We start from the raw sequence: 13,632 nt of genomic DNA on the forward strand, positions 1-13,632 counted from the left end.
TAAGTCGCTGAGCTCAGTAAGAGGTTGGCTGACCTCTGACCTCTGTTTATCAGCAACAGCCACACACAGTGACACTTCCGCTTGGCTTCTCGCGCGTGGCGCTGCAGCCTGGTGGGTCTGGATGGCACGGCATCCACAGATGTTGCTTCCTGATTACTTCAAATCTCATTAACTTATTGGTTCCTTGACTGATTTATTTATCTACAAAAAGCTGCTTAAAAAAACGAAGACTGGATGTTGTTACTCTTCTAGTTGCAGTCAGTAACAGAGTATATCTCGAGCTCGTCCAACCTTGTATAATTATTATAATGACCAGTACGTGGTCCAGCGATATTTCGCGAGAACGTGGTTTCAGTTCACAACATTTACAACCGAAGGGTCAATGATAGCCATGCCTGACCTTCCCCCAACTTCTTCAGTCAGGTACCCGACAGGTGGGTCGTCCTGCTGCGTCACATGTTTCAGTCAGGTGTGGAGAATAGGTACTTGACTCCTTGACTCCATAGAAGATAGAGAGAAGGTAAGGCAGCGAAGGAGAGAAGATAGGCGCCACCCTCATATATACCTGGCCTCGAGAACAGGGTGGTCCCCGTTACTTGACGACAACCAAAAGGTTAGGAGACGACCTTTGTTAGGAGTCTATGACTGTAGTGAACAGTACTCACTATCAGATTTCATGGCAGCAGATTATGAAAAGTGTCTTTGAAAAAGAGTAAATGATGCTGATACTGAGGTAACTCTCAAACTACGATTTTGTGTGCGTACGCGCGTGCGTGTGCTTGCATGAGTATGCAAGTATGAAATAAGTGCAAGTGTACGTGACTCGGTGTAAAATAAGTGCAAGTGTACGTGGTTCAGTATAAAAAAGTAGATAAAAGCAGATGTAAATATTCCACTGTCACAGTTACCCTTAACGTACCAACATTTTGTTTACATGAGAACAGATGATCACTGAAATGGTGACAGTCTTTTTACCTACTCTTCTTAAAGTGTGTTTAGTAAAGTAGTCGGCCTGATAACACCGATAACACCGATAACACCGATTGCTTGCATCCGTCTTTCAGTCATGAGCTTATCAGAAGTCAAAAGGTTCACACACACACTGTCTCTCTCACAGACTTGAAGTCAGGTCACCACACTACTTGACCCCAGTCAAGAGATCATCGTCATCATAGTAGACATCATCTACAACTGTATTGCTGTGACTTCAGAGACTTAATTCTTCCTCACTGCTGCCGTTGGTTGGTCTGACGAAAGAGACGACGATGATGCAATGGTCGGATTGGAGGACTCGCTCACCCTCTGTCGTTTACCTCACTCCCACTGCCAGGTGCCCTCACTCACTAGCTGCACCACCGAGATGAGCAGATATTGGAGCGAAACCTGATCCAACTTCCTAACTAACCTCTCAGCTCCTGTCTCACGAGCTCAGTGAGTTCACCTTCTGTGAGTAGACCCAACAGGCGGGCAGTGAAAGAACCGCAACCCAGGGCACAGAAAGTAACTCGTGGTGGGCAGACTTGTCTCCCCCTGAGCAGCACTTTAACATGTCCAGAGTAACAATAATAACAGCAACACAAATAATAACATTTTACAGCTTTGTTTTGTGATAGCGCCACTGATAGCTGTACATTCCTTGTCGTTGTGAACGAGACAGACGAAGGGAGAGAGAGATAGGAAGATAGAGAGCACACAAATAATAACTTGCACTAACTCATGTGATAACCTCACTTACTTATGTTATAACTTGTACTAACTCATGTGATAACCTCACTTATTTATGTTATAACTTACTAACTCATGTGATAACCTCACTAACGTATGCAATAACTTGCATGCATTGAACAAAAGTCGAGCCTTGAGAATGTTTTTAGTAATATAATCTTCAATTTCAGGCAAAGTCAAAATATGAAAAAAATTAAATCATTAATTTAACACATATAAATAGCTTCTCATTTGACAAAAATATTATGCATGAGTTATTTTTATTATTAAGTTTGCATTTTTGATTGTCTCTCAAGCGTAAAAGTCATGTCAACAGAGTGAGGTACGGGAGGTCAAAGGACAGGATGTGCTTCTTATTTATTTGTTAAAGGCTCTAGTGGGGCCAGACCCAAACAATATTCTGGAAGACATCACAATAGGCATTAAAGCGATGGTAAAAAAGTGGAAACCAGCCAACACTTGGACCTTTGCAGTTTCCTCTTGCGAGTCACGTGACTTTTTCTGTCTTCGTGTCATCAATCCCCCCCCCCTTCCTTTGTGCCTCCAGTCCTGGAGAACCTCATCACGTTCACACACATTTACTGACGCACGCGCGCACCCAAAATGTTTCAATTATTTTTGTTCAGTCCCTTCAGCTTCAGAGCAGGTGAGAATGTGTCCGTCCTTGCATCCTACCCACAGGCGGCCGCTGTCGTCCTGCGTGAGGGCCGTGGGCTGCTGCAGCAGCGGGCAGCCAGATCCGAAGTAGGACACGAACCGGATGCCGTCACAGTACTCCAACACGTTCACGGTGCTGTTGAACCAATCAGCGACGAGCAGCATCTCCTTTCCGCCAATCGTGTAGAAGCAGACATCGGAGGGCGAGAAGGACTCGCCGCTAGGGCAGTAGACGCTGGGTGGATGCTGGTCCGACAGCCGGAACACCCGCACCGCCTGGTCGCACGTGACGACGGCCAAGAACTGACCGCTGCTGTCCACATCCATGGCCACCGGGCGAGGGCAGTCCATGGTCCGGACAAACGTGAACGCCGCTAGAGGGAGCGACGAGTGCTTGACGTCCATCTTGCACAGGCAGTGAGGGGGCGCAGCCTGAGAAGACATGATGGCGTAGCGGAGTTTCAGTTTGGAGAAGACTGCGATGGCGTTCTCAGACTTGCAGGAAATATTTTGGTACTGGTCGCTGCTGTAGTCTTTTTCCAAAACCACGTTACAAGACTCGCTGGCATTGAGGATTTTCGCCACGTACTTGCCCCCAACAAAGGCCTTCACCTTGGTGACTCGCACCAGGCTGACCGGACCACGGAGAGTCTCCTCCCGGATCAGCTTTCCCTGCTGACTGAAGAGCGCCACCTGCTGATCGCTGGAGCCCTCACCGACATCGCTGGCTATCCACACGGTCCCGTCGGCCATCGGACAGATGGAGTTGATGCCCGCGATGCTAGCGCCACCGCAGTTAAAAACCGGGGACACGCTGACTCTCGGCGTTGCCTTGGAGACCTGAGCGAACTGGGGAAGGCCGATAAACATGCGCACGGTGTCCTCGCTCAGGACGACGGGACGGTACAGGATTGGTCGCACCGAAAATACGGGCAAGCCCTCCGTCAGCATCTCCAGGTTCTCGCCCTTGCCGCGCCCGCTGCGCAGGTCATGCTCCAAGGTGAAGGCCAGCACGGGGTTGTAGGTGTCGCCGGTGTCCATGCTGCTCAGCGCGGATCTCGTGGTCTCCACCATGTCTTTGATCTCGCCTCGTCGGTACTCCAGGTCTTTCACGGTGGAGTCGATCTCGTCGTTTACCTGCAGACACCAACGAATTATTGTTTGAAATATTGGACGACAGCCAGCTGACCTTTGTGAACTGCCAGACCGCAGTTCATACAAAATAAAAATCGTGAAGTTAATGACATATTTTCTTAGTCACCTTAACTATCGACATTGCTTTCTGCTTCACAAAGCTGTCTGTCGTTTTCGATTATATAAATAAAAGCCATCCAGACCTCAATCACTGAAGCTATTGACCCTATAAGGTCATGGCCGTATCTCCACTCACCAAGTTCATGGCGGAGTCGAGAGTGTCCAGTGCCTGCTGCTCCAACTGCTTGACACACTCAGTCATCATCGCCGCACGACGACGAATCTCGTCTGCAATGTCTCTCTGAGCCGCCATCGCTGCTCGCCGGTCGTCCTCGGCCTCTTCCATCACAACGTTCAGGATCTTCATCCTCTCCTTCAGGCGGGCCACGTGACCCTGCAGCTGCAAACAGCAATAGTACAGTCAGTTATTTACATAGCGATGCAGCTGAAAACAACAACAATACAGTCGGTTATAAACATGACAAACACCTCTGGTGTAGTCGATCATCAACATGTCGTTAGCTTGTGTCTGTGCAACAATGCTTTCAAAGGCTGGATGCTGGTAGTTTTTTTTTTTTTTTTTTTGTTTTTTTTTGTGTAATCTTGATGAAAACTGTCGAGAGAATACGACATTCACTTTCAAGTGTCCCAACACAACACAGGTCATCTTGATGAAAAACTAGCTACACTAGAACAATCACATAATTATTTGAAACTTTTGGTTGTTCATAATCTCTAATGGATTATCTGCTATTTTTTCTTTTTCTAATGTTTCGTAAAATGTTGCTCAACCAAAGATTCTTCTCTTTTTTTTTACTTGAAAATTTGACGGGAATGGATTCCTACTGCGGGCCTACAAATGTGAGGCCGCGTTTCATCGCTCCGTCCACATCTGCCTATGGGATTCGAACCTACCACCGTCAGGCTGAAACAGCAACTTCAAGACTATAAGAATTTCTTCGCTGCCATACCTTCCAATAAATCCGGCCGCTAGGATTGTTTATTTGTTATTGAGAAACAGTAGAGACAGGATCTTCGTCACATGGCATGGCACGTTATTCACACGCAGACATTTTGCAGTGATTTTGATGATCTTCCATTTTAATGGTTTAAAAAAATCCTCCATAATAGATAATAAATAATCGGTTGTATTTCCGGCCCTAAAATTTAGAGAACAAACTTAGGTTGTCTCCGGCTATCAGTATTAGTGAATAGCTCGTATCCCTCGACGGAATCTTTACAGGGATTCAACGGGTGCGAGGTAGACACCAACATTAAGGGTAGCAACCGGGTAGAGTTTCGTCAAGTCAGGGTTTATAATCCCGTCTATTCAGGTGTACTACGAGGGGAGGGATCTCAAAAAATCTCATTTGATTCTTAGTTTGCATTAATGGGTGATTATGGTTTATTGCTGACTTTAAATACAGTTCCTCCCTGCAGGTCTGCCCGCGACTCAGTTATCTTCCCCTTGCGACACCTGCCCCCGGATGTTGCCTCGTACACGGGTACACATCACCAGGACAACAAGACACCCATCTTCCTGCTGGACTGGCTCGTCTGTCGCCAGGTGGCGCTGTTTTCTTGTGTCGGTTCACTTGTTAGTCCTCAACATCCCCTTCAGATCATCAGAAATGCGGTTCAAGTGGTTTTTGTTTTGAAGGTTGGTGGCCTTCACATCGAGTCAGAAATTACCGGGTATCTTGGTGGGGTGGTCAGGTGTCATATCCGGCTAGGGAATTGTTGTGTTGGTTAGTCAAAGCTCACATCGTAAGAGAGAAAAAATTTTCCTAAGATGCTTGAAAGCTTTCTGATCATCTAACGCCGAGATGTCACTAGAGGTCAGCTAGGTTGCTTGCTTTCTTTAGTGGGAAAGGGCTTCCACCTTACGGCGATTTCACACTATGGGGGGAGAGACAGAGGGGGGAGGAAACAGGAGTACCTGGAGAAAACTCACGACGCCAAAACAGGTGTCACATTCAGAGAGTGTCCCGAGACGAGATCCGAACCCTGAGCCGCTCACTGCAGTGGTGACAAGCCAGTGTTTTAACCACTACACTACCGGGTGCCCCCTACCTGGACAGCTAGCACGTGATGTCACTAGATGTACCTGGACAGTCAAGGTGTACACACCAGGAAGGTGATCAGTGAATGGGGGGGATGTATATCAAACTGCGTCTTAACAGTTGAAAACCCATTCAGCTGCCATGTTTGCTAAGCTCGTAACATGACTTACACAGGGTCACCGGCATCTGAAGACGCCCCGACCTTCCTGTGAACAACTTGTATGACGAGGCCGGGGCCTCAATAAACATTCATAAAGGAAGTGTAACCTATCACCTCGTTCATCCATCCACACCTTTGTTATCAGCACTCGTCAGCATTCTTGTATACACAAGCGCACTGCACACGCGGGCCGTCACACACACACACCTGTAATCAACTGGAGGGCTGTACACGGAAGAGCTTTGGTCGACTTGTACACAAGGTGCTTTGAATAGAGAGCACGTTTTCAAACACACTTGCATGACAGCCAAGAAAACAACTAACATCTACAATATCTATAGAACAAGATAGGCGTATAACTCTTGAAACAGCAAGCACACCTTAAACTAAACCTAACACAAGCGATGAGTCAGTGAGCGACGGACGAATGAACAATGGGTCAGAAAGACGGTTTAGAAAGAACGCCGAACGCATGCACTCGTGGAAAGAGTACAAACATGGAGGGAAGTTTGAGGGTTTACTGACCTTCTGGCGAGTGTCGTCGCTGGTCTTGGCCACGTCCACGCTCTTGTGACCCTCGTGGTCAGTCAGCTTGCAGTCGCGACACACCAGGCGGTCACAGGGCACGCACAGGAACCGTAACTTCTCCTCCGGGTGGTCCGGACACATAACCCCAGCCGCCATGTTTCGTCCTTCTCTCTCGCCGTGACGTCAGTGGTAACTCCCCAGGGCAGAGGATCCGGTTGTTATGAGTGTTGTTGTCAGAGTTTGTGACACATCATTTCGAGAAAATAATTATGGCCTTGCGTCCCTCTGTCCGCACCAGTGTCAACCTGACACACCTAAAGTATATTTACATGAAGTGAGTGAGGGAGAAAACTCACCCGGCGACAACACCCGGCATATTCCCATATACCTGACACCTCCCGTACACCCGAGACGTGGACGTCTAGTGTGTCGTTTCCCTGTCGGGTTGAGTTTCCCCTGGTGATCACAGGCATCACAATCAAATGATAACTCACGAACTCACCCAAGTCTGGGTAAAGACAGTGTTTCACACGTGATACTCTGTTTCCCTGCACAATGTCTGGCGCTCATCGAGCATTGATAAGATGAGGTCGAAGAGGTGACATCCTCCCATGAGGGAAATGCCGATGTGAGACTCGACACGTACTCTGCACACTGACTACTCACGCAGTATGTACCAGCAACGGTCACATCCTATATGATGATTACAAAACAACTTTACAGAGCATGACTCCACGAGCCCAGACTTTGCTCTTCCCTTCCTCAAAAACTCACTCGTTATTTGGAAGTATTTATAGTTTAGAAATTGTTCCAGTTACACTCAATATGTATACCAGATCGAAGTAACGACATGAAGGGATCAGGGCGTAGTGATCATCCGTTAGCAGGTATTTAATTATAATAATAAAATAAAGAATGACCAATGGATGATTTATAAACCGCATCTATTATTTCTCAAGTAGCTAATGCACTGTACCACACAGCCATACACAAACACAATGATAAAGGAAGGAGCGCAGAACAGAGCGGTTTGTTCAACATGGCCTCCGTGTATAGACAATCCAAGAAATGTCACGAAAAACAGAAGACACCTCAGATGAAAGTGGCCACAGGATCGCACCAACATAGTGCTCCAGTTGTTTGTTTGTTTGTTGTTGTTGTTTTTTTTTTTTTTTTTTTTTGTACATCAGCCATCCACACACACATCTCTAACTTAAAGAAGATGATTGGGAGCAGGTTTGTCTGCCGGAGGAATAACCACACGGCCATGGTCAGCTGTCTCGCACGGATCTTCCATGGACACTCCTTTAGGACAATGACATGTACAGGGTTCATCATTAATTAATATCACATCCTGGATCAGGACTACTCTGGTTTTCTATATCTATATCTATATCGAACAAAACCAGAAGCCTGAGTAGTCAGGATGTCAACAGACTTGTAGAATGGAAGGTTCAGTAGAAGTGAAGCACTCATTTCCTTCATTTGAGAGTAAGTAGCATTCATCCTCAGTGGGAGAAGCCAGGGTCTGTGACTAATGCTCTCTATAGGATGAAATTGTTCTACAGAACAAAGTATAAAATGTCCGTTCACAGTGTGGAGGATTTCCATGAAAGATCATGCTTGAGAACAAGGTCTGGCCCACATGGTAATGTCTCAGGAAAGCCTAAAGTTTGAAGAAATGTCACAAAAAAATGCACTTAAAGATTTTTAAATAGAAATTACTCCCTGAAGTCGTAGACGAATATTTTGCTCAAATGCCAGTTAATTAAAAATAATCACATCCTAGCTTATATTAATGTAGGATTTACATTTACGTAGGATTTCTACAAACACACTTGCTAGAAAGCAGTGTCTTCAGACCAGATGATGTTGTACCTGTGGATGATGGTGCAATACAACCTCAAGCGACATGTGTACCTGCTGATGGGTCTCACCTCACAGACAGGTGGACTGGCTGCTGGAGAGAGAGAATTTTCACTGTCCTGCCAGCCACTAGAAAGGGGATGTTAGTATCTAAGTACACGATGCCCAGCTCTAGAGTTGATACCCAGCCGACAGTGACTTTTGCATTTAAAAAAAAACTTATTTGCATCTGAACTTTCTCGTGTCTGGTAGTCGATTCAAATACAAATAAATTAATGATTGCGTTCACGCTTGCAAAGACCAGTTCCACTGGCGCTGAAACCTGGCAAATGAAATGATTTCACCATGAGGTCTCATGTTGCCCACAGAATTAACAAATTGTACCCGATCAAAACTTAATGTGTCTACAGTGATTAGCGGGACTGTAGTGACAAAGCAGAACTATTCTAAGATATTTCTAAAGTCTTGTTCAGCAAGTTTGTCATATAAAATTAACGAACTGTCTGTCAGCTGTAGTCAAACACGTGCTGTGGTCACATAAAAACGTTCTATATTTATATTCAATGTGTGTTCATAGTAGCAAGACCTTATTGTGAGCTGTTTTTATGTAATATGAACTCAGGTGAAAAGGGTGTCACGTGACCGTTGCAGGAGTGGCTCGCAACACTCACACATCCTGCACACACACAACCAACCGCACACACCACCACTCACACACCCGGCACATAGACACACACATACCATTCACACACCCGGCACACACACACAACCACTCGCTCGGCTAGAGAGGCGCACGACGTTCCTGTCGAACCTCAACTGGGCGAAGAACACACGACACTAACGGGAACAAAATGAACGGTACAAAACAAATTTATTACACACACAATAATACTGTAGCGGGAGCGCTGTTTAGGTCAGCTTTAGGTAGGTCAGCAGGTACTGCTGACAGTGCTTAGTCCGAGCAAAAGTGGCATAATACCGAGAGTGGCATAGTAGCGAGATTTGACTGTATACATTAGTGACGTTTTGAGACTGAGCTTGCTGCTATCAAGAAGTACCAAGGCGCTGCGATGCATCTGGTCCGCTGGAAATAACGGCTCGTGGCACTCAGCCTCCTTGTCCCCACCCCACGGAGTTAGATATTAGGTTTTGGCTAGATAGGTAGGTTAGAGTAAGTTTGGTAGTTGTTTTGTATATCTTGTAAATAAATGTATGTCTTTGAACCGTCAGTACTCGTGTGAGCGTGTTAGTGCCAGCGAGTGCTAGTGTGTCGTACCCACTCGTACGCATGTCTCCGCCGTGTGAACGCGAGCGAGGTTTGTGTACTGTCCCTGTATGTAGTCGTGACACAGCAGCAAGAGAGAAAGAACACACGTGAAGGTCCGACGGAATTGACGCACCGATTGAAAAGACACTTTAGTTAGAAAGTAAAGCAGGGTATTTTGTGGACTCCAAGGTCGGCTGAGTTCGGGTGCGTGTAATGATAGGTAAAAAAAAGAACACAACGCGAGGCAGGTAGAAACTAGATGACACACCCGACTACCAGAGATAAGATTTTCATAGAGAGGAAAATTCTCCTTGAGAACTTCCGTCCTCTTCCCTGGAACAACAAAGAGGAACGGACTGATTTGGCGCTAAGCTAAGCTATAGCCTAGGGTGTTAGCGAAGGGTCAGTCAGTCCGGTTACAATACTAATAAAACATCTCATACACACATACACACCCACACAAGAGGGAAGGGGAAAAAACTTGTCTTGTGCACAGGTGAGAGACATGAAAACAAAGGAGACGCAACACCCGCAAGCACTACAGGGTGGCTCTGTAATGCAAGTCTGTAAGTTGGTCAAGGTTTTCGTTGTCCGACAGCAGCTTGCCCTCTGACCCTGCGTGGCGCTCCAGCGCTGTCCCCCCTTTCCTCTTGTCCAGGTACAACCCCCCACCCCAGGTGCAAAACCTGCGCAGCCTGTTGGTCACGTGGGCGCCTGCTCGCAGGTTCACACCCTCGCAGCTCAGGAAGGCTTGGCAAAGTGTTCGACTTCCTGACTGTAGTCCTGTGTGTCATCCTAACCTCACCTCGCCGACATCCTTCAACATTACACTCAGTGTAAAAGGCTACTTACGGTAAGTGCTTGTCGAAAGACTTTAATGAAATAATGAAACACACGTGCAAACAATTAATGCTCTCATAAAGCCGTCTGCTACACCACAATTTGTCAGTGCAGTGACAGGGCCCGCCGTCCTCCGCCATGACAGGCTACAGGTGGACATGACACTGATTACCTCAGCCAGTGAAATATTCAAGATAACCTCAAAGAAATATTAAGATTTCAAGTAACATTTACTTTTTCTTACTTGCTGAACCAGTTGTTACATGTCTATGTGTAGCCTGGCGCCATGAGTTGGTGTCATGTTGGCAGTGTCTGTCATGACAGTCATGGCGCCGAGCTACTTTCGGTTTGCGTGTTCGCCGTCAAGTTCCGTTTTCTTGTGTTTGCTGTGAACAGTTTATTGTGTTCAGCTTCGTGCTGTTTGAGACTGAATGCCTCCTGTCTCTAGCAAAGATGTACTCCCGAGGACAGGTAGTGTGGACAGATTTGGACAGAGAACATGTTGACGATTGTGATATGATTTGACTTGATTGTGATATTGTGATATGATTTGACTGTGAGATGATTTGATATGATTTGACTTGATTGTGATATTGTGATATGATTTGACTGTGAGATGATTTGATATGATTTGACTTGATTGTGATATTGTGATATGATTTGACTGTGAGATGATTGTGATAAGATTTGACTAAATAAAAAAATCTGAATACTAGTCGCCCTGAATACATTACGTCTACACATCAATGGCACACATTCCTGTGAGCAAGTAAATAATATATAAAACATGCCAGCATAGAGACTGAAAACATTCATAATAAACATCCTGTCACTCACTAAGACAGCGACTGGGCAACAGATAGACGACTAGGGACGACTTTCATACCAACTCTGGTCTTTTGTGCTGACAGAATCTGTCTTCGTGCTGAGGCGGAGTGCAATGCAATATCCAAATATCTCTACACTACCAGCTTTTAATTTCTCACTACCTACGAGACTTACCGACGGCCCTGCACCTCCTGCACCTCGTGCACCTCCTGCACCTCCCAACAACTTATTTGCAAAGCAAGTGGCGCCCTCTGAAACTCAAGTTTTCGAGGAGAAGGACGAGCTGTCTGACGTGACGCTGGTGGTGGAGGACAAGCGGTTGTACGTCCACAAGACCTTCCTGGCGCTGCACTCCCCTGTCTTCCGCAAAATGTTCTTCTCTGACTTCAAGGAGAAGGAGAGCAAGGAGGTTTGTCTGCCGGAGAAAAAATACACGGCCATGGTCAGCTTTCTGACTCACATCTACCCTGGACACTCCTTTCGGACACTGACAGGTACGTAGTTCATGACACTGTCCTAAATATCACTTTCTGGCTCTGATTTATACCAGGATAACTCTGTGTCTTGTAATACCAACATTATCCTGGCTTAGAAAGGCTGCCAGATATTAGCGACATAATTCATAATACTGTCAATACAGGGACTTGTATAGAACATGCTGAATCAACGTGTAAAGAATTTTCATATAAGATGATAGTACACAAAACCGTTGTTGTGCCCAAAAGGTAAACACTCTGAAATACCTAAGTTTGATAAAATGCCATAAAAACAAACGTATATCTTGTAAGTAGAAAAAATACTCCATACAATGAATGATAAATACTTTTAAAAATTCTAATTATATTTTTTTAAAATGATCTTATTTTTAATTATATAATAATTATAATTTTATCTTTTGTTTCATTATTCTAATCTGTTAGTAGAGTACTTAGCATTGCAATCCGTGCTGGTAGCACATAAAGATGAAACATTTCTTGTGGTTTGAAGGAAGTGTTAGTTTGTCTGAACATGTTGCTTTTTTTGTAGATGAAAGACTTATAGACATTCTGGAGCTGGCAGACGAATACCAGACTGAACAAGTGTTGTCTGACTGCGAGCAGTACATGGGGACACAGATACACCTGCTAGGACAACGACTGTCGGAGGACCAGATGATGTTGTACCTGTGGATGATGGCGCAGTACAACCTCAAGCTTCACCTAGAAGTGCTGATGGATCTCTCCTCAAAGAAAGCGGTTCACCGGCTGCTCAAGAGCAAGTATTTCAACTCTGTTCCTCCAGAGACAATGAAGGAGTTACTTGTGAGAAGATGTAAAGATCTCGAGAAAACATTCTCCCGAACGAATGATTAAATGATTTTCATCAAATGAATAGCTGAGGATGTCAGGCCGTGAAGTAGGTTGCACTTTTGCACACCTTCATGGTTCGCCTTTTTCTCCCTTAGAACAATAACAAAGACATGAAGAACAATAACAAAAACTATTTTGAAGAACTGAGCTGTCCAGAAGACCTTAGCTGGGTGTCACTTAAAACATGTAACATTAATTCATTTCTTTTATTTTTCTGCGATCATTTCTAATTATTTTGTATACGATACACAATTAAAATTTCTTGATATTGCCAGTGTTTTTCGTTAAATTTTGCTTATTACTGATTTAAGTAACCTGCAATAATATTATACTCGCATTTATCTGTCCAGGCAAGTAATATTTCCAGTCATGTCTAGAAAAGCGATCATGATGTGAATGATGACTGTTGTTCCACATTTCGGCTTCAAATAAATAAAAGTGATCAACAAAAATTATTGAAACTAGAAGAAGCGTATGGTTTGTTTTTGCAAGATATAATTTCGATAATTCCTGCATTCAAAACATATTTGCATGTTTCCACTTTATTCAAATTCCCCCAAAAAATGATAGATGTTTGTATATTTTTAAATATTCGTTGAAAAACGAAACATCAAGAAATACATCTGTGGACATAGACAAGCTGGCTGTACCAGTGACAGATCAGTATTGTATATTTACTTCGGTACGAGACTCATGTCTGACCGTGTAGGAAGGCCATTAGAACAGTCGCAAAAATTATCTCCCCTGGGCTAGTTTGTGAGTTATCTTTAGTGTGAGAAAAGGCAGAAGATGGAGGTCAACCCCTTTTGTACACCAATATGAGTTCAGTACAAAGGAAAGACGGATTTAAGACTGTGAAGTTCTCATTCCCTGTGATATATTTTTCATAATATTTTAATTTCTTGATGGATGTGGAGGTAGGAGACCAAGGGTGTAGAGAACGAAACTGGCGACCTGCAGACACTTGCAGTGTACTTGTAGTACAGACACTTGCAGTGTACTTGAAGTACATACACTTGCAGTGGACAGTGACTTTGCTGTCCGACTCACTTCATACCAACGATGCCAACACTTTGTGGATGTCCATGGTAGGACTGGCAATGATCCCTCCATGTCCTGGTGTCACAGGCAGAAGTTACTCATTAAAGGGCGGTC

The 13,632-nt window shown here is 44.9% G+C and overlaps 2 protein-coding genes across 3 annotated transcripts; one reads left to right on the top strand and one right to left on the bottom strand.

The window, feature by feature from the left end:
* Window positions 1-1,863: 1,863 nt before the first annotated feature.
* On the bottom strand, window positions 1,864-6,964 carry LOC112573466. The gene is made up of 3 exons (XM_025253867.1): window positions 6,325-6,964; window positions 3,773-3,976; window positions 1,864-3,519 (listed from the first exon to the last, which is right to left on the bottom strand). The coding sequence occupies exons 1-3, from the start codon at window positions 6,481-6,483 to the stop codon at window positions 2,338-2,340; spliced, it is 1,545 nt and encodes a 514-aa protein (XP_025109652.1). The 5' UTR covers window positions 6,484-6,964; the 3' UTR covers window positions 1,864-2,337.
* Window positions 6,965-10,143: 3,179 nt separating this feature from the next.
* LOC112573467 (BTB and MATH domain-containing protein 38-like) lies at window positions 10,144-12,944 on the top strand. 2 transcript variants are annotated; one of them, XM_025253868.1, is made up of 3 exons: window positions 10,144-10,313; window positions 11,212-11,622; window positions 12,155-12,944. In XM_025253868.1, exons 2-3 carry the CDS (start codon window positions 11,241-11,243, stop codon window positions 12,478-12,480), a joined length of 708 nt encoding a protein of 235 aa, XP_025109653.1. In that variant the 5' UTR covers window positions 10,144-10,313; window positions 11,212-11,240; the 3' UTR covers window positions 12,481-12,944. The 2 variants fall into 2 exon arrangements, with proteins under 2 accessions (XP_025109653.1, XP_025109654.1); XM_025253869.1 differs by lacking the exon at window positions 10,144-10,313 and adding an exon at window positions 10,323-10,523.
* Window positions 12,945-13,632: the final 688 nt, after the last annotated feature.

This window comes from Pomacea canaliculata, linkage group LG10 (genome assembly GCF_003073045.1).
Source record: "Pomacea canaliculata isolate SZHN2017 linkage group LG10, ASM307304v1, whole genome shotgun sequence".
In the NCBI taxonomy this organism is placed as follows: domain Eukaryota; kingdom Metazoa; phylum Mollusca; class Gastropoda; order Architaenioglossa; family Ampullariidae; genus Pomacea; species Pomacea canaliculata.